Raw genomic sequence first — 26,528 nt, forward strand, 5'->3', positions numbered from 1 at the left:
GCTATGTTTTGCTATCCTTGTGTGTGGTTGTGTGTGTGGTTGTGTGTGGTTGTGTGTGTGTGTGTGTGTGTGTGTGTGTGTGTGTGTGTGGTTGTGTGTGGTTGTGTGTGTGTGTGTGTGTGTGGTTGTGTGTGTGTGTGGTTGTGTGTGTGTGTGGGATTGTGTGTGTATGTGGTTGTGTGTGTGGGGTTGTGTGTGTGGGGTTGTGTGTGTGTGTGTTCGGGGTTGTGTGTGTGTGATTGTGTGTGGGTGTGTGGGTGTGTGGGTGTGTGATTGTGTGTGGGTGTGTGATTGTGTGTGGTTGTGTGTGTGTGGGGTTGTTTGTGTGTGGGGTTGTTTGTGTGTGGGGTTGTGTGTGTGTGGGGTTGTGTGTGTAGGGGGGTTGTGTGTATGTGTGTGTGGGGGGTTGTGTGTGTGTGTGGGGGGGGTTGTGTGTGGGCGGTTGTGTGTGGGGTTGTGTGTGTGTGGGCGGTTGTGTGTGTGTGGGCGGTTGTGTGTGTGTGGGCGGTTGTGTGTGTGTGGGCGGTTGTGTGTGTGTGGGCGGTTGTGTGTGTGTGGGCGGTTGTGTGTGTGTGGGCGGTTGTGTGTGGGGGAGTTGTGTGTGTGTGTGAGGAGTTGTGTGTGTGTGTGAGGGGTTGTGTGTGTATGGGGCTGTGTGTGTGTATGGGGCTGTGTGTGTCTATGGGGCTGTGTGTGTGTATGGGGCTGTGTGTGTGTGGCTGTGTGTGTGTGTGTGGGGGGGTTGTGTGTGTGTGTGGGGTTGTGTGTGTGTGGGGTTGTGTGTGGGGGGGGGTTCTGTGTGTGGGGGGTTTGCAGGTGTGTGGTTGTGTGTGTGTGCGTGGGGGGGTTGTGTGTGTGGGGGGTATCTGGGGTTGTGTGTGTGTGGGGGGGGTTGTGTGGTGTGGGGTTGTGTGTGTGTGGGGGGGTTGTGTGTGTGGGGTTGTGTGTGTGTGTGCAAGATGTCGTTACCAAACCAGACAGCTGCACTGTATGGTAGATTTCAACCTTAAAAGTGCTATGATGCAGCGATCATTGGTCGTGCCATAGTTCTTCTTTTTAATTTTGAGCCATGCTGGTGCTGCACAGCAGCTCTGCTGCTGCACAACCTAGCCACAATCATCGAAAAAGCCAAACCCTCACGTAGGTGAGACCTATTGGCTTTGCCACTGCTTGTTGTAATGTGCCTTTAATCCCCCGGACGTGGGGATAGCATGTTCACTCTTCACAGGGTTTACACTATGGCTTTAGCGGTAAGCCAGGCGGGTCACCAATCACTATAGGACGTGAAAGGAAAGTGTTGTGCAGCGTTTCAATAACCCCTCCGCTCGCGCTCTCACCCACAAAGGCACCCAAAGCCTTTTCGTAAATTGGCAGCTTTACCGTGGAAGGCTGCGAGGCACGTTGATGCCTTTCATCACGGTAAAAGGTTGAGTCCCCGCATCAGGCGCAACTCGCCTGCCCAATCATCTCTCGGACCAATGAGGAAGGCGAGGGCGAGTCCAATGTCAAACCCAGTGACCTTTTGTCTGTTGCAAGAAATGCATCCAAGGAGGATTTTCTGAAAAATCCATAAGGTTGTGTGCCGTTATTCTCATAAAAATCTAGAGCTTTCAAATATCTGCTGGTGGGCTCCAAGCTGGTTAGATCAGACCTAGCCACGAAAAAAATGTGTCCTTTCGGAAGGTGAAAACATCTACACAATTGTTTTTCTAGTATTCGCCTGCAGGCGTATCTCTAAAGGTCTAAAATTGTGCCCCATTCTGCACTGCTCTGGACGACGAGGAGTGCATATATTTCACCAAACCTGGACTTTTCTTCCTCTCTGTTCCCCACACCCCAGAAATGGTCTGGAGCCCACAGATTTAAATGGATAAGAAAACCAACAACCAGAGAAAAATCAGCTTTCCCAATTTAACATTTAATAAACCCACATGGGTTAGCTACTAAAAATCTTAATTGATATGCTGACACGGTCCCCTGAAAATCTGTGAAAGAAAGGACAGGTATATAATGTATATAAGGTGCTGCATAAACCCATTTGAAGCTATGCCATATGGCGCCAGCCCCCTGGTCTTGTTTGCCATATATAAGGAGCCTGCAACGGCAACCTAGATCTGAATATAATCTCTTGATCGCTCTAAAACAATAAATGGCAAGTTTCCGAGTTCCTTATGCAGTCTGGTTTGTTGGCTAGTTGGCCCGCTCATGCACTCAGTGCCTCTGCATTACTCCTAGGGTGACAGGAAAGAGTGACAGACGTTCAGTCATAGAATATCATCGATTTGTCCAGGTAAATATAAGGACAACAGCCTGTCAGCCCGGCACTCCTGGACTTTCCTTAGTAAGATGCCGACAAAGCACAGCAAAGCCGTTTGTAAAGACATCGCTGGTGCCAGCACACCGCCTGTACGGGTTTCAGTATGTAATAAAACATTTTCCAGTAATTGGACATTCGTGCAGATGACACGACTCGTTTGTTAGAACAAAGAAACGCTATGGCGTGACGCCTTGGAGGTGCTCGAAGGAGCGTTTAACTTAAAAGCAATATTATTCTGCTTTCAAGAAAAAAAAAAGCATTGGCCGCAAAGAGCAAAAAAAAAGGCGTGTGACATCCGGAAGTCAGGCAGCCTTCGTTGGGACGTGGCCGGGGCCCGCAAAAGAAACCGGAAGGAACCGCCGGGAGAACGTCCGGAAGCCTGCAGCCTGAATGCTGAAGTCCATGGCCCCATCAGAGGGATCGGGCTAAGACTGCGTGGCTAAGACTTGATCGTCGGGGTCCGGTTCGGAGGGAGACCCTAGGTGTCTAGCGGGCTGTGAGCGTCAAGGGCGATGTGCCAGGCACGCTCCAACCCCCCTCCCGAGACCCATGGTGCAAGTAGCGCCACATTTTAAAGTGCAGAAACTCTCCTGAATTTGGAGTTTTTTTTGGGGATCGAGCCTTCGCTCTCCCCTTTTTATGCACTTTTTCACCCTTTTTTTCACTTTCACGTCCCTTGGTTAGGGTGGACGATTAGAGAGTCCATACCGCCGGGGTATAGTCCTGATGAATGCCTTGGTAAATTTACGCCTCTGAAATGGCAGAAACATGTTGACTGACTAACTGATTGTATTTCTCTGAATTTTACCATTCCTAAACCTTGGCAATTAAATTCAGACACATAAATACTTGTAATTTCGTGTCTTAGGGATCATCTATTAAATTTTTTTTTTATTTTGATACTCTTCAAGACACTTTTAATTTCACTCACCCTCACAACACGCCCTTCTTCACACAACCAGCTCCGCAGTCTTTCTGGCGTTGTAGCACACCAAAGAGGCACTCGGCCTCTTTGGTGGGGCCCGATGATGAAGCATGACACTGACCAGGTCGGTGTGTGAGGGCTTTCCTATTCACCCTAAGTGAGTGTGTGATCCTTATCTATCTCGCTCCAATTAAGTGGCAACTCTGAGACTGATTTAGCCTCTCTCTTTTTGTTTATTTACATTGAACCGGGGACTGAGAGAAGCCTCCTTGACTCTCCCTACCTCTCCCATTGTTGTTTTGTAAGACTGCGTGGCACCAGAGGCAATACGGGGCTCCCTAGTGGTGAGGAGAGCCCAGCGGCGTGCCAGGAGACGGGCAAGGACCGAGCCGGTAAGTGAGAACACAAGTTATGTGCACTTGCTTGGGGGGGGGGGGGGGCGCGTGTGTGTATGCAGTGTGTGTGTGTGTGCCTGCATGCGTGTGTGTATGTGTGTGTGTGTGCGCATGCGTGAGTGTGGCTGTGTGTGCGCGCGATTGAGAGAGGCGAGAGGCTAGAGGCTGACTTACTGTGAATGTGAGACAGGAGATGTGCACGGCGCCGGGCTAGGCGTGCGTGCCCACGAGGTGAAATCGCCGAGGGCTTGCGCGTGCACCTCCCCTGTCTCAGATTCCCAGGAAGTGGCCAACAATAGATACTTCGCTAGACGGAATGCTTCGCATTGCTACAACAGCTCGACCTAAAAAGGAATGGTGACGAACAACACAATAAGGAGCAGTGCCAACACAACAGTGTCAAAAGCAGGGAAAGAAGAAATAACAGAACACAGCCCTGAGCAGCCACCCTGCCAGTATGTAGATAGGCTCCCGTCTGGAGACAAAGAGCATATGCAAAATGTCATGACAACAAGTAGCAGAACTACAACCCCAACCAGGAAACAATGAAGGAGAGCCAGTTTAAAGACAAACAGGAACGACAAACCTCCAAGCAACCTCAGCACAGAGGGCGATCCACCCCCCCAAGGAACAAAGGGCAAAGGCATGGCCAGATGACCCCAACCCAGAGGGAAGCAGAGGGACCAGGACTCTCAGGAAGAAAATGAAGGCAAGCCCCCAATCCTGGAGCCACCAGAACAGGGGGCACAAAAGTACCTTTAAACCCATCCACCAATGCACCAGAGAAGAGGAAGGAACAAGCAACTAGACAGTTCAGCCCGTCAAAGAGCGAAAGAATGCACTCACAGAAGACATAGCCACACACCGGGAGGCGAGTGCAGTAGACCAAACCAAAGGTCCTCGCAGAATGGGGAGGAAGGGCGGGCCGTGAAGGAATCTGCGGCTAGAATCATCTCTACCAGACACATCGTTACCGAAGGTAGGTAACTCGTACATCTGATAGAGACTACTAGCCGCAGATTCCTCAACGTAGAATAGATACCCTAGCAAAACCCCCGGGGAAGGAAGGTCTGCGAAAGGAACACACCAGCCCGGACATAACAGAGGGTCCCACAGGGGATTAGTCCAACAGACAGGCGAAGAGCCTCGTCCCCCCAGGCAAGAGGGAACCCCCACAAGCAGAACACCACCGACCTCAAGAGGGGCACGCTGAAAGAAGAGGAACCAAGGGCAAAGCCTCGGGAGGCCAAAGCACCCAACACCCTTATAAGGCAACAACAACCTCCAAGCTGCGCCAGGGCAAGGAAGAGGAAAGAACAACCTAGAGGGACCAAGTAAAAGAGGGAAAAGAAGGCGAGCCCACCACAGTCGGAAGGCAACAGACCAGACAGAATGGCACCGACAGCAAAAAAGCAGTCGGAAGCAAGAAGAACAGCCCGGGGTCCCCCCGGAAGACTGGCCAGGCTACACCAGAAGAAGGAGAGACGCAAGCATCTCAGTCTCCAAGATAGAGAACACGAAAGTACAGAAGAACCCGGACACACCTCAGCGAGGGGTCCACACAAACAGCGCAAGTGCACCTGCAACGTACATGAACGCCAAGGAGAGCAGTAGCCCGAAGGCAACCAAAACCTCCCAGCTCAGCATAAGCTATGTAACAGCTACCGCTACCCCACATAGGGTAAGTTAAGTCCCATGACATGGGAACCCTCTTTGGAAGAACTTCCGCAGCTGAGGACAACAGAAAAAGTCATGGGGAGAAGACCCCCGCAGAGGGCTTATCAATCAGCCCAGGAGAAAACACAGGAAACCTAATCTCAGGCCAACCTGGAGCAGGTAATCCAGCAAAAACACACACAATGAAGAGCCATCCAGCAGCCAACAGAACCACAGCTTCCACAAGGAGAGCCAGAGTGGCCATAAAACACACAGAACCAGAACCACAAGGGCAACTCGCCCAAAAGGAAGAAGATCACCAAGAGCTAGCCAAACTCACTGGTCACTGAGGGGGAGAAGAAGGAGGAGAAGCCTCCGATGGCTGAGTCCGCCAGGGCGTGGAACAAAAGGGAACCATCAAAGGGAAGATTCACCAGCCGGTCCCGCACATTTTCTGGGAACACACTGTCTCTAAGCCAAGCATGGCGGCGAAGGGCCACCGAAGAAGCCATGCCACTTGGAGTCAAGCTAGCCGGGCTGAAGAGAGGTGTTACCTCGAAACCGGTCCGGTCCTCGGATGCTTGATTCCGGTCTGGGAAAGATATGGCTGTTGTAGTTCGGACTGGACTGTTCCCATGGGGCAACAGGGTCAGAGCTGATTTGCATAAAGCCATTATCTGACCCAGGGTGGTGTGGAGTGCAAAAAAACGATGGATTTGGGCCCAGATCTTTTGACTGGGGGAGTGTGTGACATTGATCCACATTCAGTCCATCACTTGTTGTTTTTTGCAATTGCCGAAGAAGCCATAGCACGACCCAGCACCTCCGAGATGTCCAAAGCTCCGCCAGCTCCCGGCCATCCAACGCATGGTGGCGCAAATCAATGCCAGCACCTTCTTGAGAAGCTGCGGATCCAAGGGACTCCGCCGAGTCCCACAAACAAGCCAACACACATAAGGTTTTAAGAGCCCGCAGAGCCGTACTGGTTGAAGCAAAAATATTGCCGCCCCAAGAGTCCAGAAAACGGGCCTCCAGGGAAGTTAGAGCCAACAGCGACGGCATGGAAGGAAAGGCGGTCTGCAACAAGGGCCCACAGGCAGAGAGATGGAGGGAAAGACATGCCGGGTCACGCGGCACGAGAAGATGTCGAAGAAGGTGTTGGGGCATCGGATCCCCCGTGGCGGGGCGTCCCCAAGTCCCCGTCAGAGAGTAAGGGAGCGAACCTTCAAAGGGAAGCAGTAGCTCCCGTCCACCAGAGCCCTGGTGGAGAACCTCCAGGAGATGATCCACGGGGAAATGGGCAGCCGGATCTCCCATACGCAGAATCCCCAACGCTGTGGAAACAGCGCGACCAACGGCGGACCCGCCTCCGGAGGGCGCCGTGGCAGAGAAAGCAGCTCCTCCGTGGGCGACGGCTGTAGGCTAAGGCGGACGTCCCCGAAGACAGGCAGAGAGGGCAAGGGCCAAGCCCGAAAGGGAGAAAGAGGAGCCGAAGAGTGGGGGACCTGTTCCTCCGGCGAAAGCCGCAGCTGTGGCAACGGCATGGAGCCTTCTTTAGATGACGCCAGGGAGAACGCGACGACCTGTCTCCGGTGAGGATGACAGCAGCAGGCGCACAACCTCTGGAGAAGAGGGAACGTCCGAGGATGATTCCACAATAGGACGCCTGTTCGGTGCCGTAGAATCCGCAACCTGGAGCAGGGCGTCGTGATCCACAAACACAGGACGCCGGGTGGGCCACCACCTCTCCACTCGCTGCCGGGGATTGGGGCCGGGACAGGGCCGAGGTGGTCAAAGGGCGGTGCCATTCCGGCGCAACCTCCAACGAGGCTGCCGCCTGCGTGGAGTAACGAGAAGCCAATGGAGAGCGACAAGGAGTGCCCCGCCAACCTCGGCCCATGAGGGAACGAGAGAGGGTCGCCAACCACCACGGCGGCACCAGGTCCGACTCGACCTCCGGCAAGACATCCGCCTGCACGGACGGACGAGAGGGACCAGGGGACCCACAACGAGTCCCCCGCCAGCCTCGACCCACGAGTGGACGAGAGGTGCCCACAGACCCCTGTGGTGCCGCCGGCTCTGACTTGACCTCCGACGAGGCAGCCACCTGCGTGGATGGACGAGAAGGCCCTGAAGAGAGGCAAGGGGTCCCCTTCCCGCCCGACCCAAAATGAGTAGAGAGGGGTCCGCCGACCCCTGTGGCACCGACAGGGCCAGCAGATACCGGCGCCATAGTGGCGTCACCTTGGCCTCAGACAGGATCAACTTGTAAAAGGACAGAAAGGGGCTCGGGATGCAAACCAAGCCCCGGCGAACTCCCACGACACCACAGGGACTCCCCCATGAGTTTGCGGCGAAGCAGAGGCGCCGTGGTCCGAAGGAGGGAACCCCGAAGGGCTGCACCCCAACGGCACCACATCCTCCAAGCCTGGATCCAAACTAGCCGGCGCCGGGGCTGAAGCCACCGGCAACTCCGCAGAGGGCCCCGCACGGCACGGGGGATCCACCGACGTCCCAGGAGGTGAAGAAGGAGGAGGAGAAGCCAGCGAGGCCTGCAAAGCTGCCGCATATGTCTCCATCTGGGCTCTCGACGCCCCCTCACTGGGAAACGATGGATAGGGGGACAACACGCGGAGACGCATTAACCACAGAGAGCCCATGCCCCCAACAGGCAGGAAACCAGCCCTCGAGGACAAGCTGCAACACTTACCCACAGGGGAGCGACGCTCTTGCGGCACGGGAGAGGAATGAGGGCGACGACGACGACGGCCGCTCCGAGAACAGTCCACAGAGGCTGAGCGAGGCGACGAAGCCGATCTGGACAAGCCAGCCGATAGAAGTTTCATATGGTGTTCCCGCTGCGACTTCAGCTTTAACCGCTGGCACGCCTCAGAGTCAGTGGAGCCGTGGTGCTCCCCCAAGCACCGCATGAAAATGAGGTGAGAATCGGGCACCAACATCAAGCGCCCACAAGACCTACAAGACTTGAAGCCTGAATGCATCCACACACTGTTGCCACAACACACGAGGGAAAGAAGGGAAAGGCCCAAACAGGTCCGAGCAAGAACCTGATCCACGTTGCACGCTGAAAAGAAAAAGACTGACGTAAGCGCGCCAGGGCGGGACTTATGTGACATGGCTGACGTCACGTACGCGGGCGATGCCCGGGCGGATCAGGTTGATGCTGTCCCCCGGCGCGCAGGGATGCTGGACGAATACGTTTCCGGATCCAGTCTCACGCCTGGGGATAATTCTACGTTAAGGAATCTGCAGCTAGTAGTCTCTATCAGATACACCATGACACGACGCCGTAGACGCATGACAAAGCCAGTCTGGTGATCCAGGGGCTGAAGAGGGAAGGCAAAAAGAACAGAAGTAGATATCCCGCAGGAACAAAGGGCAAAATGGACGACAGGCAAGCCCTGTAGAAGAAGGATAGAAACACCAACGGATACTGAGCAGGGCAGAACCTGGAGAAGCGCAAGCTGCGCTAAGTCGGAAGAAAAAGGACCGCACCAAGCAGTTTACAGTGATGCCAGGAAACGTGAAAAGGTATCCACACCCGCCCAGCTTAGGACAGAGCTATACAATAGCAAGCAAGTACCCTACCTAGGGTATGACACGCTCCAAAACAAAACAGGTGAACACCACTTAGGGAAACCCGCAGAAGAGGTCAAGAACATAAAAGACCTGTGGGTATCACCGCTGACGGCTTACTAATCAGCCAAAAAATACAAAGATGGTCCAACCTGAGGACCTATACAGCTTCACTATCAGCCAAAACACACACACCACAAAAGCTGAAGGGCTGTACCAGCTGCAAAAAGTACAGAGGGGTCAACTGAAGGACCCTGAAGGCATTCCAAGCCACACAGACTGGCCAACCGAAACACTAGGCCCAGAGAGAAAGGTGGGTTAAACACCTCCCATAAGACACCTGAGGACCGACAAGCCGAAGCTTACGGAGGGGGAGGAGGACAGAGCCCCTCAAGGAGTCATTGAATAGCAGAGTCTGTGTGGGTGTTATAAAAAAGAATCCCATCAAACGGCAGGTCAACAAGACGATCCCGAATATTCTCCGGAAAGACGCTATCCCGCAACCAAGCAAGCCGGCAGAGGGCCACAGAACTCGCCATAGCGTGGGGGAGAGAATCAGAGACATCCAAGGCCGAACGGAGGATAAATGCAGCTAACTCCCGACCATCCAGCACATGGTGCCACAGATCAACGCTGACACCTTCGTGGGAGGAGCGAGACAGAAGGGAATCCGTGGAATCCCATGGGCTGTGGGTAGCCCTGGCCAACACACAAAGTGTGTCGAGCACACGCAGAACAGTACTAGTGGAAGCGAAAATGTTACGCCCCAGGAGTCCAACCCTCGGTCCTCCCATGATGGAGGGAGTACACTGAAGGCAAGGAACTGGGCCCTGGGCAGATGGGTGGGAAAAAAGACAGACTGGATCGTGTGGGGAAGGGCGGTGGAGGTGGAGGAGCGGCAGAGGTACTGGATCCCCCATAGCAGGATGCCCCCAGGCCCCCAGAAGAGTGTTGTGGAGCGAAGCTTCAAATTGAAGCAGCTCCCCTCCACCACAGCCCTGGTGGAGAACCTTCAACAAGTGGTCCGTTGGGGAGTGGAGTGACCGGGTTGCCCATTTGCAAAATGCTGGTGGCCGTATAAATGGCCCGGACAAAGACTACACTCGCCTCAGTAGAGCGTCGTGGGGGAGAGAGCAACTCTTCCGCGGGCGAAGGCGGCAAACTAAGCCACCCGAACCCATGCCCTGCAGGAGGAAGAAATGGCCAGCCCCTGTAGGAAGGAAGACCCATGGATGAGCGAGGGGCCTGAGGGGTCTCCGGAGAAGGCAGAAAAGCCTGCGGGGAAATCAAGTGCGAGGTGGAGATGAGCGGGTCTGGGGGCTGTGGACACGGCGTAGTACCCACCCTGGAAGCCGCTGGGTAAAAAGCAACGACACGGCGTCCAGTCTCCAGTGAAGAGGAGACAAGGAGATGACAATCCTCCGGAGAGGAAGGAACATCCATAGAAGAGCCGACGTCAGGACGGCACCGGGGTGTCCGCCATGGGCACCGGTGCGGCCTCGATCGGCACCGAAGTGTCCACCAGGGGTGCTGAGTCCACCACCACGTGCCTTAAGGGAGAAAGGGGCGGGGTCGGTGCCGAAGCGGCCAACGAACGGCCCGAAAAGGCGCCGGCTCGACCTCTGATGAGGCAGCAGCCTGCGCAGAGGATCGAGAGGGACTCGGTGAGACGCCCCCGGTCCCGGCCTCTACCCGTGTCGCCGCTAGGGCCGTGGAGGAAAGGTGTTGGCACCGGAAAAGTGTTGGCTTGGCCTCCGGTAAGACAGCAGCCTGCCCAGAGGACGGAAGGGGACTCGGAGACTAACCGTGAGTCCCGGCGACCTCCTGCAACACCACAGGAAACCCCGCGGGGTTTTGCGGCAAGGCAAGAGCGCCGTGGGTCGAAGAGGAGAACCATGTAGGGCCGCACCTCAATGACACCACCCCTCCAAAACCTGAAGTCGAACCCGCCGGCGAGTCTGTGGATAGCCCCGCGCATGGCGAGGAAACCGCGGACGTCTCAGGAAGAGGAGTGGGGCCTAAAGAGGCCTGCACAGCCATAGTGTAGGCCTTCATTTGGGCCCTTGTCGCCCCAAGGCCAGGAACTGAGGATAGGGTGGCGAAGGGCCAAGGGCGCACGTCCCGAGAGGAACCTGCGCTCTCTGCAGAAGAGAACAGGCCCTCAGTGACAAACTGCAGGACTTATCGGCAGGCGAGCGACGCCCGTGGGGCCTCGGTGAAGGACGTGCTGCAGCCAGGATCAGCAACTTCTGGATCCTTCTGAGGCAGGGGACGGACGCTGTGACGAGATCGATCTGGACAAGCGGGCCGAAAACAATTTCATCTGGTGCTCCCGCCTGAGTTGCTGACAAACGCTGCAGTCGTAGAATCATGGTGCTCTTGCAGACACCATATACAAATGGTGAGGGTCAGTCGCGGACATTTGACGCGTACAAGAATCACACGCCTTGAAAGCCGGAGGCATTCCACACTGTTCCCAAACGCCAAGGGGTTAAAAGAAGCCTTAAAACAGGTCAAGGGAACACACTCTGGATCCACGTTGCACACGGAAAAGAAGGAAACTGACGTCAGCGCGCCAGGCTGAGATTTATGTGACCTCGCTGATGTCAGGGCGGAGTAACGTGGTGCCGCCCCCTGCGCGCAGAGATGCTGTGGCAAAATAAATTTCAGATCCAGTCTCACGCCTGGGGATAATTCTACGTTAAGGTGTCTGCGGCTAGTAGTCTCTATCAGATGACCTAGAAAGTACGATCCACCAAGGAGGCCAGTCATGCATTTGCCATTCCTTGGAGACCCATTTGAGTAAGTCATTCAGCAAGAGTGTCATGAGACACAGTGTTGAAAGCCCCGCTGAGATCTAATAGGATCAGCACAGCTGTGCCGGCCATATTCAGGAGCTGTCTTAGATGTTCTATGACTCTTAGAAGGGAGGATCCTGTGATGTGCCCTGCTCTAAAGGCTACCTGGGGGGAGTGAAGTGCATCAGTTTCTGATGGGAGGCACATCACTCATCCTCTTACAGCAGAGGGCTATTGTGACTGGATCAACAGGCCCTAGACATAGTTGCCCATTTTAAAAACTGCCATTAAAACGACAAAACCTTCGGGCCAAGGGTTCTCTGAAGAGCTCATGTCCTTGAGGCGTGAATGCCGCAGACAAGAACGCAAATGGCGTGGAGGTCCTTGCCCCAGGGGAAAAAGCCAAGCAGATATCTCTTCAGCGGAAATATGAACACATCATCTTCCAGGCTAAATCCCGCTTCTTAACCGAAATGATTGTGTCAGCAAACAATTCCTCCAGCATGCTTTTTAAAGTAATAACAGAGACTTCTGAGCCACCAGGGCATCAGCCAATGAACCCCTCCTAAGATTTCTGTGACAGAGTAGTAATCTACAAAGTACAAAATCCTTAAGATCTTCCACGAGTCAACCCTACTGAAGATGATGATTCAGTTAGTCGGGAAGCCGTGGAGGATGGTGTTGAATCGGTGGCTGGGAAACTCTTACAGGCCTTCGGGAAGAATGTGTTTTCCTTATTCCCACAAATCTCGGTTCAACAAACTAAAGAACTTTTACTTGGCCTAAAATCCAAAGCTCCCTCGGACTCCAGTATGCCCTCCACACTTAAACTGGCATCTGATCGAGTAGCCAACTTTCTGTACAAGGTATTTAACGAAGTACTCTTATCCGGTAGCTACCTAGCTACCTAGAGGGAAGCCACTGTCTTGTTGCTTCTGAAGAAACCAAATGCCGACCCCCCCGGAGCTGAAACATTTCCAACCTATTTCCCTTCTCCCCGCTCTTGCTAAAGTCTTGGAGAAATACATCAATATCAAACTGATGAAATTGGTTTAATCCCAGGAAATCCTAGATTGCTCCCAGAACGGGTTCCACGCCGGCCACAACACCGAGTCTGCCCTTATCACGGCTACTGATTGTATTCGCTTCCAGGTTGATCAGGGTGGTTATGCGGTGTTGATTATGCTCGACATGTCGACAGCATTCAACACCTGCGGGAAGTGGGGGTTATAGGAAAGCCCCTGCAGCTTCTCCACTCATTTATGACAGGTAGAACGCATATCGTTAGCTGCGGAGGCTTCAGAACTAAGGCTTTCGGCCCTCCTTGTCGGGTCCCTCAGGGATCCTCACTGAGCCCTAATCTTTTTAACCTCAATATGACCCATCTGGCGGAGCTGGTGAGATCATTCGGATTCCAGGTGCTCTCCTATGCGGACAACACACACATCATTGTCTCCATCTCAAATGATTTGCAATCAGTAGCAGAGAAGTTTAATCAGTGTATGTCAAGCATTATGTGCTGGATGAAGGGCAACTCAAAGATCAATGCAGACAAGACAGAGGTGCTAGTATTCGGCTCACAGAATTCCATCTGGTCTCATGTTTGGTGGACTGCAGTCTGCGGTCTCCTTCCTGTACCGGTTTGGACAGCGAAAAAATTTTGATGAGGGATTAACCTTTGATGCCCAAGTCAGTCGTACAGTCAGCACCTGTTTCTACATTTTAAGAACTCTTAGAAAGGTGCTGTTGTGTATTCCATCTGAACTGCATCAGTCCACCATCATTGCACTGATCACCTCCCGCCTTGACTACTGCCACGCCCTGTACCTTAACATCAATGTGGTATCACTGAATAAGCTCTAGGTGGTACAGAACGCAGCGGCAAGACTGATCCTTAACATTCCTAAGCATCAGTCCGCCAAGGAGGGGATTCGAACCATGCACTGGCAGCGCATTTCCTTCAAGGTCCTGCGCACGGTATACAAGGCTATGCATAGTAAAAGTTCGCCTCATCTAAAAACCATGTTTCAATGGTACACTCCTGGGAGGACCTTGAGATCATCCACACAGAAAGAAATGGTCTCTCCCAGATTTCGCAGGTCCAGATGGGGCGGCCGCTCCTTCTCTGTAGCAGCCACCAAGCTATGGAATTCGTTACCCCCCTTCGTTTCCAATGCAGACTCCATCTCGGTCTTCAGAAAACTTCTGAACAAATTGCTATTATCTTCCTAATCGGCTGAAGTGCTTCTCTCTTTGCTTTTGTCCGATCAGACCTTCGGGTATAGTATGCTTTACATGTACCATCCTATCCTATCCCATTGCCGACGTTATCGCAACAGCTGTGTTTGCCTCCTATCAGTGTCCAAGTCCGCCGCTACAATATCTGTTGACATACTGAACAGTGGTCTGTTTTGTCAGAGAGAACTTGAATGATATTCAATGACATGGAAGGAAGAAACGCCTTCAGAGCAAAGAACACTGACTGTTCCATTAATGTTTGGCACAGCTCTGACGCGAGACTACCTCTTTCACTGGAAGATAGTGGTGTAATTGACAGGTATCAAAGAGGTTTTAAAAGGTAGTAAAGTGATGAAGGGGACTAGAGCTGATGCTGCTGCTGATGGCATCCTCCAGATGCATCCTTCCCTAGAAAGCATAATATATCAGGTGGGCCGTTTTAATCAGTTGCTATGGCTATCGTTGAAGGTACTGCTGTACCCTGGAGAAGCCCCAACACCTCTGGTATTTTGGAGGGATTCTTTTTTCAGAGAGGCCAGGCTCAACGAGCGCAACATTGCACCACTGCTTTGGAATTTCTCCAGGGAAGATTCAGCTTTCCCTCCCTTCAAAGAGCCATTCACCATAAAATGGTCATGTTCATTTAAGTCTCTTGGGCAACTTCTGAGAAGCCTTAGGAGTGATCCATGTGTGGTAGTGTTTGGTAATAGCTACTGCCTTAGACTAAGACACTGTTTCAGCAGAATCAACTTTTCACATCAAGATTTCTTTAAAAGCATTTAGACCATATTTAAACAAATATAAAAATGCTTTTGCATGTGGTCGGGAACACCAATAACCATTTTATGTGCCAGTTCTCACAGGGAATGGACATAGCAGCCAAGAAGGCATTAGCCAAGGGAAGAACTAAACAGCCACAGGTAAAAACATTTCTTGCCATAGAGGGAAGCCTCTTAGACTCTCTGTCTAGAAGTGCTGTAGGAATCCAACATACTCTCCAGAAAGGGCAGTGACAACAGAATCTTTGGATATTAAGGTGCCGGTCTGTTTAATCATGCAATTTGTCTGTCACCTGTTTGGCATCAGAAAGGTTTCCCTCAGGCTGTCAACAGCAGCAGCAAGAGCAATTTGTTGAAAGATAGTAGTGATTTTTGCACCACAGAAGACAGCTGAAAGATTTTGTTTTAAATGTTTTATTTTGAGCTAGTGGTGGGTAAGTAAAGTCCAAGGCCACTGCAGTTTTTTTTGTACAGCAAAAGGTAACAAACCTGTTTCCTCTTGAGGAGGTTCAGAAAAGAAAGGGATGACCCCTTCTGGAGAAATATCAAGGCCAGTTGCGTATTGCAGAACCAGGAAAAAGTAATTATTTGTACTGTAAGGATGATAAGTTATCAGTCTCCGAGACTTCATCCTCTGTGCAGCCGTAATCATTGTCTGGCATAGTGAGCCCATTTAAGTCCCATCTGAAAGAGTCCTCCAGTGGAAAAACTCTCTGAGACCTAGGTAAGTGCTCTGCTAGGGGTTCATCATCCTATCAAGTACAAACCTTGTCTGTTGCTGCTCGGATAATTTCTGCAGAATTCTAAGATGGTAGAAAAGAAGGGGGTATCTTTGAGGTTCCCTAATAACACTGGCTTTGTCAGAAAGGGCTTCAAAACCATAGCCTGTGGTGGTGCAGAATTGGGAGGAATTGGAGTCTTCGGAATCACCAAACACCCAGCAACTATCCCACCCCTAGTTAGTGCCCAGATGGTAGTGGGGCTATTCTAAACATGTCAAACATGGCCTGATGAAAGAAGTTGACCATTGTGGTGCTGCATATGGAACTGGGATCTCAGGCTTCATCTTTAATAGAGGAATCTGTTCTGATGAGAATGAACAGACCTTGTATGGAAAGAGTGATGAGTTTCTGATCAGTCCCCAGAGCAGCAACATTTCCTTGAAGAATACTTCTTTTTCCTATGGTGCTTTTTGTGGGGATTTTATTGGAAGATCTATTGAATAATACACCTTGTCAAGAGAAATTGCACTAGGGTTCAGGGACCTGGGCCATAAATAACTTGGCCTCCCATTCTCGGATTGCCTTCAGGTGCATTGAAGAGCAGCAGTACAAGGCTGTTAGATCATGTTCGACACCAAAGCACTCCATGGAGATGTCATATGACAGCCATCTTTTTATGGCACATGTGACAGGGTTAAGATTGATAAACCTTAGGAGGAGGCATCTGACCCAAATGCTGGTGGGAGTGGGATATTTTCATCTAGTTTCAGTGAAGCCTCAAGAAAATACCCAGACCATCCAAGTAAAGTGTTAGACTGCAGCACCTCCATAATTCAGAGGTTTAATACGTCATTTAAAGTAAAAAAGTGCTTGCATGAATGAGTACCATTTTTCTTGATAGAAGAGTAAATTAAAATTCCAAATGAGAGCATCTAGGGGCTAAAAGCACGAATGTGGCTCTGTCTTTCATCATGATATACACCTGCCTGATATTATGTACAGATAATAAATGTGAATATTTATAGGAACATCAGTGATTCTGTTGAAAATATGGTTGGATTTTGAGAAGACAAGCTTTAAAGCACTAATATTTAGAATGACAGGAAAGGTTGTGATCACTGTACTAAAGTTAAAATAAATAGAAACTGCATACTTTGCGACTCTGTTGTGACAAAAACTAATAAAGATACAAATATGCAAAGAAATATTATGTATGACAAATCCCTATAATCTCTTAAATTATTTTTACCTGGCACATTACTGCCTTTGTAGAAGGGGGATTTGACAAATAGAGGTGGAAATTGAAAGTGGAGGACCAATACATTTTTCTGTAATAAATATCATGAGAGGTACAGCTTACCTTTGCTTGGTTTAAGTTAAGGTTATGCGCGACCTTTCCTGCCACAGCACCGCCCTAAAATACAGAAAATGCAATAAGTACATTCAATGAACTATATTAAAAGTAAATGGATTGGGCATTTGCCAATGACTTGAGCTGAAAGATTGTAGAAAAGTTGTTAAACATAATGAAACTATGAATAATTCATGAGCGTTGAACTGAAACATAACAATGAAGTTAAAATGAAGTAGTTTAGATCGTCACTTGACTTTCAGCAATAATGTAAGGATAAAAAAAAGCAATGGTAATGCAAGCCTTTTTTATTTTTTTTAATAGAGTTCTTAGGTTTTATGTATAAAAGACAAATTAATAAAATTACAAACATGCTTAATCTGAGCAGCAGTTGCATTATTTGAGGTTGTTCAAAATCAAGGTGCTTTACAAATATTGCCCCACAGATAAGCACTACTGTGGTATTACAATAAATTTTTCAAATGGTTTAATTTTTATATTTTCTTTACTTATTAAATGTATATACAACCTTTTAAGTATAAGCATGTTTACCTTTGCATTTTGTGGTGTATACTCTGGTACAAGTCGCGACAGAAGAGTCCAAAGGGCTTGGTCTCCTGGATGTCTAGTAAAATACATAAATATAATACTAAATTATGGTTGACCAACTTGCCAGCCAATCACAGTATAAATCTAAGCCAAAAGTAACATTGAAAGATGCACACAAATTTAACATGTAGAATTAAAAAGGTTGTCTATCGTTTTATGGAACAAGAAGCTGTGTATTTTATTGTTAACTACCCATGCGATTTAAGGTTTAAGTTGTATTCTTTGACTGACTATAGTATGAAAAGGAACAACTTTAATTCATTACTCCAAAATATTACATTTTTCACCACTTCTAAATTACAAAGTGGTCAATGCAAGTTAATAAACTATAAATGCACGTTATAAGGCATGTGCTTACTTTTTTAGTTCTGACTAAAAAAGCCTTAGACCTTTACGACAATTGGAAGACCTCAGAGGCATGTCTGGTTCCAACGAATGCCCAACAGAAGCTGTGCTCCTAAAACACTAAAAAAAATAACGCCGCGCCAGACAGTTTCGCTTAGTCAAGGTTTGTTTAAAATGTTTAATATTTTAATTTCTTTTCATGAAGAGGAGATGAGGGAGGTACTCCAGTTCCTTGTAGGTGCTCTCATACTTTTTAAACATTTATGATGGTTGGGACATCGTCGGGTCAGACGGACGGATCAGGGATCCCTGCATGAGAGAGTTCCTGTACTCGCAGCTGACCCTTCTGTCCCGCCGATGGTGCCTCGCCCAGTGGTCGTCCTGACTGGAGTCTTGAACAGCAAAACCCTTGGATCTGACTGTTTTGTCTTAAGAGTCGGCAGTGGAGAATAAATTTGTTTGACCTGCATGAATCAAGTGAGTTTGTTTTGGTTCTTTGTGGATATGGTACCATTTTGGTTTGTATTTGATACGGTCTGAGAACCGTCTTTGGGATCAAAGCACTTGCAATTGCTTATTCGAAGTGCTTTGCTTAAATAACGAATTTGGATCACTTATGGTGAAATTTGGTGGAATTAGTCGATTCTTGGTTTCTTTTTGTTGTTGTTCTGCAGCTGATCGGATGGAAGAAGCTCAGCCGGAGCCTTCATAAGGCCCTTCTAATTCTGATATGTATGTGAAACATGGTATTGGCTCTAATATGTTTAGTAAATTATGGCAAAAATGTACGAGTTACTTACCTTCGGTAACGATGTAGCTGGTAGAGACGATTCTAGCCGCAGATTCCTTCACGTAGAATTATCCCCAGGCGTGAGACTGGATCCGAAAACTATATTTGCCACAGCATCCCTGTGTGCCAGGGGCGGGGCAACATCACGTGACTCCTACCAGGCGTCCTCCGCAAATGCGACATCAGCGAGGTCACATAAGACCCGCCCCGGCGTGCCTACGTCTGTTTTCTTCAGAGAACTTTTCCGCACCACAACGCGGAATCACCAGATAAAAAACTGTGGAAGCATGGGAACAATGTGCGAAGAGCAGAAAAATTGGAAGAAGCAGTGACTAACACCACCACACAAAATAGTGGCAACATCGTAGAACCCAAAGACAGGAAAGAAGAAAGATCAGCAGAGCCATGCGCAGCCATCCTGTCAGCACATAGACAGCCTCCCACTCCCGTGCCCCAGAGGCAAGGAACATGCATAAAGTCATGGTACACGTAGTAAACCTACCACCCACATCGTGAGCAAGGAAGGGGACCAGTCCCAAGACAGTAAGGGAGAACAGCCCTCCAGGCCACCCAACATAGAAGGCAACCACCCACAAGGGACAAGGGCAAGACATGGCCAGATGACCCTCAATCAGGGGATAGCACTGGAAGGAAGGGAGGGGAGGGAAGGACAGGGATAGAAAGCAATCTCCCCCAAACCTGGAGTAGCCAGAGCAGCAGGGCACCGGAGCACCGGAAACCCATCCTCCAAGAACCAAAGTAGGAACAAACTGCCCCCAGACAGAGCCACCCGTCAAGAACAAGGAAGGCACTCACAAGAGACAGAGCCCCCCCTCACGGGAGGCGAGTACCGAAGTCCAACCCAAGGGTCCTCGCAGAATAGGGGAGGAAGGGCGATCCGTGAAGGAATCTGCGGCTAGAATCGTCTCTACCAGATACATCGTTATCGAAGGCAAGTAACTCATACATCTGATAAAGCCTACTAGCCGCAGACTCCTTCAAGTAGAATAGATACCCTAGCAATACCCCCTGGGAAGGAGGGTCTGCGAAGGACCCCCTCAGCCAATACAGAACAGAGAGACCCCAGGGGGCCAGATCAGTGGACTAGGAAGTACCTTGTCTGTGCCAGGCAAGGGGAACCCCCACAAGCAGAACCCTACCGACCCCAAGGGGATGTAGGAGGGAAAAAGAAGGCCAAAGAGGCTTGTGCACTCACAGCAGAGGAACCAAGGGCAAGGGCAGAGAGGCCGACGCACCCCACTCCCACACAAGGCAACATAGCTTCCGTCCAATATCAAGACAGGAAAGCGGAAGACTAAGAAGCCTAGAGGGCCCAAGGAAACGAGGGAAAACAAGGCGAACCCACTCCAGATGGAGAGCAGTCTGCTAGCCAGAACAGCGCCGGCAGTCAAGCCGCCAGAAGCAGAAAGAAGAGAAGAAGAAGAGCCCAAGGCGCCAGGAAGGCCGAATAGGCAGCACCTGGCAAGGGAGAACACAGAAGCGTCCCAGACCTCAGGACAGGAGCTGGGAAGGAGGAGATGCCCGGGCCACCACTACGAGTGGCCTCACACATGACCTTAAGGAGCAAAACCAACCTACACAACCGCCATGGAGAACAGGCACCCAAAGGCGACCAGAACCCTCCAGCAGAGCGCAAGCCATATGACCTAGGGTACGATAAACTCCAAACATGGGAACCCTCTGTGAAAGTGCTTCCGCAGCAGGGAGAACAAACAAAAGAGCCAAGGGGAAAAAACACCCCCGCGAAAGGCTTGACAAGCAGCCCAATCAAGCAGAAGGCCTAATCTCAGGGCCAAATCTGGGCAACAATTCCAACACATAATCATCAAAAGGGCCGTCCAGCAGCCAACAGTGCAAAGGCCTAAGAAGGACGCATTGGCCAGAAAACGCACTCCACAGTCAGAACAACCTGCCTAAGAAGGACTAGACTCAACCAGACTCAGGAATCACTGAGGAGGGGACGGAGGAGGAGGAGGAGGAGGAGGAGGAGGAGGAGGACGGATCCCTGCAATGAGCCTCTGGATGGCGGAGTGAGCCGGGGCATGGAACAACATACTGCCATCAAAAGGAAGATCAATGAGTCGCTCCTGAATATTCTCTGGAAATACTCCATCCCGAAGCCAAGCATGGCGACGGAGAGCGATCGAGGAAGCTGTGGCCCGGCATAACACCTCTGAAATATACAGGGCGGAGTGGAGAATAAACGCCGCCAGCTCTCGGCCATCCAACGCGTAATGCCGTAAGTACACCTAAGCACCCTCCTTGGACACTGCAGAACCCAGAGACTCAGCCGAGTCCCACAAACAGGAGGATGCCCGAGCCAGTAAACACAAGGTGTTTAGGGCCCGTGGGCGAGAGCTGGTCGAGCGAACATGTTGCACCCCCAGGAGTCCAGCCAGCGGAGTCAGCAGTGGTGGCAGGGAGGGAAAAGCAGTCCGCAAAAGAGCAGAAGGGTGGAGAGAAAGGCACGCCGGGTCATGCAGCGGTGGGAGATGCCGGTGTAGAAGATGCTGAGGCACCGGATCCCGAGGCAGGAAACCTCCAAACCCCCGTCAAGGAAGAAAGAAGTGAACCTTCAAATGGAAGCCATAGTTACCTCCCACCTGAGCCCTGGTGGAGGACCTCCAGTAGATGGTCCGCCCGGAAGTGAGCCACCGGGTCACCCATACGCACGAAGCCCACAGCCGTGGACACCGCGTGAGAGAAGGCCGCACCCGCCTCTGTAGGGGTCCGCGGCGGGAAAAGCAGCTCCTCCGTGGGCGACGGCTGCAAACTAAGGAGGCCGTCACCATGGCCAAGCGGGGCGGGCAAGGGCCAGACCTGGAAGTCAGAAGGGGCCGATGAATGAGGGACCTGCCGCTCTTCCGACGAACACCTCTGGCTTAGGAAGGGCGGAGAGTCAAGTGAAAAAGACACCACACGGCAACCTGTCTCCGGGGAGGATGACAACAAAATACAGGCTGCCTCAGGAGAAGAAGGAGCGTCCAAAGATGAATCCGTGGCATGACCCCTGCGTGGAGCCGTAGAGTCAGCCGCCTGAGGCGGAGTGCCGGCACCCACCGCGTCGCCGGACCAGGTTTCTCCCAGGCGCCACGCAGCGGGCACCAGAGCGGAGACCGGTGCGGGACTGGAGCCGGACCGGCCCCGGAACGGCGCCGACCCGACCTACACTGAGTTAGCCATCCGCGCGGGGAAACGAGATGGTCTTGGGGAGTGACACGAAGCCCTCCACCAATCGCGGCCCAGAATGAGGTGTAGATCGCTCAGCAACCCATGAGGTGGTGCCAGGGATGATTCCACCTCTGACTCGCCCCCCATCGAGGCAGTCGCCTGCGGGGGAAGACGAGAGGGGCCAGGAGAGGGGTCCTTACACGGCCTCGTCCGAAACAGGGCGAGGAGGGTTCACCGACCCCTGTGGCTCCGCACGGTCCAGCTGCTGCTGGCGCCGTAGCAGCGTCACCTCAACCCTAGACAGGACCACCCTGTCAAGGGACCGAGAGCGGCTCGGGTATGCGAACCGAGCCCCGGCGACCTACCGCAACACCACAGGGACTCCCGCAGGAGTTTGCGGCGAGGCAGAGATGCCGTGGCCTGAAGGAGGTGCTTCAGCGGAGCCGCACCCCAACAGAGCCACACCCTCCAAGCCTGGATCCGAACCAGTCGGTGCCGGGGCTGGAGCCGTCGGTGGCGCCGCGGAGGGCCATGCGCAAAGCGAGGGGTCCGCTGACGCCCCAGAAGGGGAAGGAGGGGGAGACGCCAGCGAGGCCTGCAAAGCCTCTCCGTATGTCTTCATTTGGACTCTCGATGCCCCCACACCAGGGAACGGTGGATAAGACGACATGCAGGGCCGAATCACCCGCAGAGAGTCCACACCCCCGGAACCCAGTCCCCGTGGACAAACTGCGATACTTACCCACCGGGGAGCGACGCTCGCATGACATCGGAGAAGGGCATGGACGACGACCACGGCCGAACCTGAAGCTGTCCGCCGAAGCAGACCGAGGGGAGGACGTCGACCTAGAGAGATGCGCTGAAAGAAGTTTCATGTGGCGCTCCTGACGTGACTTCGGCTACAACTCGCAGTCGGTGGTGCCATGATCCTCCCCCAAACACCACATACAAATGAGGTGCGGGTCCATCGCAGACATAAGACGCCCACAAAACGTTTTGAAGCCCGAAGTCATTCGCACACTGTACCACCAAAAGAATGGAGAAAAAAGGGCCCGAAACAGGCCAGTAGCAAGGACCGGATCCGCGTTGCACGTGGAAAAGGAAAAAACTGACGTAGGTGCGCCGGGGTGGGTCTTATGTGACCTCGCTGATGTCACGTGCGCGGACAAAACCTTGGCGGAGTCGCGTGATGTGGCCCCGCCCCCGGCGCGCAGGGATGCTGTGGCAAAAAAGTTTCCGGAGCCAGTCTCCCACCTGGGGATAATTCTACGTGAAGGAATCTGCGGCTAGTAGTCCCTATCAGATATAAGAGGGACAATGCCGAGTTGCAGTGGCCGTTGACGGCCACTTTTGATGAACAAAAAACGTGGGTTTTTTTTACAGGAAAGATTGTTTGAGAAAAGAAGTAGGCATGTTTGATTCTCTTCGAATGTGGCAGAAGGAGGCTAAACCGAGACGATTAAAAATGAAAAATGAGGCATGAAAGAGGAGAATGCAAACATTGACTCAGAACGGTGTATCATGTATAAAGATAAACAAGAGATAGGGATTGAACGTGAAGATAGGAGGTTTCAATTACATATTGATTAATCTTATGTGGCCCAAGAAGAAAATGATACTTTCATAGAGGAGTTATTAGAAAATAGACCCCCACCCTCATACGCCCCACAAAAGATATATCCCACTGGGGGGTTCGCCCTCTCGCAGCTCTAAGCATCGTTAGGACCCGTCACTCCGGTTGCCTCTCCTTCCCTGGTTTTTCATCCTCCGGTTTCCTTGAGTGATGGGACGCCTGTGCGCGGGTTTGGAGACGCAGATTGGGCAAAGTTTAAAGAGCTCATGGGTCCGTATGTGGAATCTGAAGTGTGAGATGCAGAGAAAACTGTAGTAGCTAACCAGGCTGCGCAGTGGGCCCGAAATCCCATTTACAACGTGGAAGATGTGTGGAGTGTAATGAAAGATTATGAGCCCTTTGTACAACAGCATGCCCTTAAGCATATATCTGCTACTCTGATTAGCCTTTGGGAGCACCACAGATTGTATATGATATTAAAGACAGTGTATTTGTTGGTAATATGGAACCTGGTCAAGTTTTTGGCAGTATTACAACACTGATTGCTTACCGGGGTAGGCTACTTGAGAAGAGCCCCACTTTGGTATCTCAGTTTCCAATGAGGGAGGTTCATCCTATATATCACCCTGAGATACCCGAAGTAACAGATGGTCATGGTAATGTTACTCGAGCAGCAGTGGCGGGCAGGTATCAGGAGCAATGGGTTTATACTCTGTGGAAAAGAAGTGAAGTATTGTCCCTTAAGACCCAATTACCCAACCCCAAGAAAAATCCTACTGACACTTGCAGACATTGAAATGTTCTTTGGTTTATTGGTTCCGGTTGATATTTGGCGGCAAGCGCATGCACAAGATCATGTTGCGGAGCTGGGTGGTACAAGGGATCAAATCAAAGTATGGGTTCAGGAAAGGAAGCCCAGTGATAAGCCTAGAGCGGAGATACTTGCTTTGCCAGGTCGCATTATCACGTATATGCATTCTCTCATTCCACCGAGTAAAGTGGATTGGGACAAGTTAACGGTTTGTCACCAAAAGAAAGATCAGTGTCTGATTTTTTCACACCGTTCGAAGATGTGTTTCTGGATTATAGTGGGCTGGATTTGTCGATTGAGGGAGGTGTTCAGTTGTTTGTTAATAGATTTGTTTCCAATTTGCTTCTGTAGGTTACGGCTTGATTGCAGGCTTCCAAAAGCACTTGGTTCACATCTTCCCCTTCTGTTAATTTGAATATGGCGCAGTATTATGAGCACAGGGAAACTGAGGACAAGGAGGGGATGGAGAAGAAGCATGAGGATTTGAAGACAAAGGTGTTTTTGCAGTAGGCTTCTAGACGGAATGGTAGAGGACGTGGTGATTTGGCCCGACAACTTCCACGCACTAGCAGGCAGCCGAATACTACGCCATTAGGGCCAAATCACTGTGCATATTGTAAGGAGGAGGCATTCTGCACCAACAGTGCCATAGCCATGGTACCGTGTGTAGGAGAGTAGGGTCTGCAATCCTATGATCACCCAGATTTTTGCTTTTTGCTTCACTGGTTTACGACTTTCCCTGGCTGTGGGCCTGCTAATCAGACACACAGCCTAGCTGTTCTCTCTACTCCAAATTGTACCCAGGTACTTAATTGGCACTGGGCCCTCTCAAGTCCCTGTACCCAGGGCTGAGGTGCACCCAGAAGTCTCCCAGGGGCTGCAGCATGTATTATGCCACCCCTGGGCTGACTAACTAAATCCGACACAACTGGCTGCTTGACAGCTGGGGCAGAGTGGTGTACCCACCCTCTGTTGTAGATATAGTATTCCTATATCTAAACCTAAATGGACACACAGATCTCCTATCAGTCACTCCTATGGCAGGCCTTAACAATCCTGAAGGCAGAGTGCTTGGAATCGTGTGAGATGGTGCTCTGGCATGAGCTGAGCCTGTCTGCGGCTTTCGGGATCCATCCCTTAGCCGTTTCCATGATATCGCATACCATATACTCTTAAGTGCATTATAATCCTCGCGGTTATATGCCAACTCTGGTATCGCTTTATCAAAACATGTCGAGTAAGGTGTCATACGAATTGGAATACTAACCCCTCGCCAATTCTGGCGACGGGGTTAGCATTCCACCCTTCTAGAGGGACACAACATGTATGTAACCTGTAACCCCGGTTAAAGTCAGACAGAGCCTTAGCTCCACAAAATAGATGCTGCCACCGAGACACAAGTCTGCCCTCCTGCTGCTGGGAGTCCTCCCGGCCCAGGAGGCAAGGACAAAGGGTTTCCTGCCAGGGGCGGTGCCAGCACCGTCCCAGACAGGATTTTGTGTATCCTAGGTAGGCAGGGCTTTAGAGGAAGGTGACTGCAAGTGGCACCCCGGTGCTCACTGTGCATAGGCCGGCTGAAACCAGTTCCAGGGGCACTCCAGCCCCTGGCCTGGGGAAAGCCCGCCAAAGGAGAGGGGTGTAACCACCCCCCTCCTAATCCCACCCATAGGGCAGGACTTAGTCGCGTGCCAGCCCCTTTTTGCAGGATAAAGGTAGGAACTGGCCCCCTTCCAAATCAGATCATCTTTGAATCCTGAAACTACTTTCCACGAAAGGAACTCAAGACTCTTCCCAAGATTCTCCCTTGTGACTAAGGAGTAGTCACCCTGCAGCAGCAGGCACCAACCAAGCATCGCGGTTTGTTGCCAGTCTCTCCTTCGGATCAAGACTGCTCCAGCACGACGAGAACCGGCTTCCCTGGCACCTCTGACCTCAACCTACATCATCAGCCCAGCTGTGATCCGTGGGTGTGACGAGACCTCGAGGGACCGGCCATCTTCAGAACTGCACGACGCTTGTCCAGCACGACTCCCGAGTGACCCTCGACTGAGTGCTTTGGGGTAAGAGAAGCCCCGACCCTGAGCAGCTCCAGCACCGAAGTTCAGCCCCCCTGCATCCACGAGATCTGCATGGGGCCCTTCTGCTTTTTGCTGCTCACCGCGTTGTCCAGGTCGCTTGCCCGTTGGCTAGTGACCCTCTCACGACGCTCCACGACGACAACCACTGCTGGTCTGGTTGCTCCAGACTAGCCCTTGCTCCCCTCCAAAAGAGGAGCACCCTGGACCCTCCTGGTCCACTCAAGACGCCATTTTAGGTCCACCGCGTGGGCCTTGCATTTGCCAAGACTTGTTGCCCAATCCTGGGTCCAGCGACGTCGACAGCAAGAACCTTCGTGGGACAGCTCGCACCTCCATCCTGGTCGCCGACAAC

The 26,528-nt window shown here is 51.5% G+C and overlaps 1 protein-coding gene across 1 annotated transcript in view; it reads right to left on the minus strand.

The window, feature by feature from the left end:
- The window catches only part of SKIC3 (SKI3 subunit of superkiller complex), a 1,397,627-nt gene that overhangs the window by 325,617 nt on the left and 1,045,482 nt on the right, over positions 1–26,528 (minus strand). The window contains exons 32-33 of the mRNA XM_078675399.1: positions 17,331–17,403; positions 16,788–16,841 (exon numbers count right to left, since the gene is read on the minus strand). Coding sequence (XP_078531525.1) covers positions 16,788–16,841; positions 17,331–17,403 — 127 coding nt within the window. The remainder of the gene's footprint in view (positions 1–16,787; positions 16,842–17,330; positions 17,404–26,528) is intronic.

The sequence above is a fragment of the Lissotriton helveticus genome, chromosome 2_1, assembly GCF_964261635.1.
Source record: "Lissotriton helveticus chromosome 2_1, aLisHel1.1, whole genome shotgun sequence".
In the NCBI taxonomy this organism is placed as follows: Eukaryota; Metazoa; Chordata; class Amphibia; order Caudata; family Salamandridae; genus Lissotriton; species Lissotriton helveticus.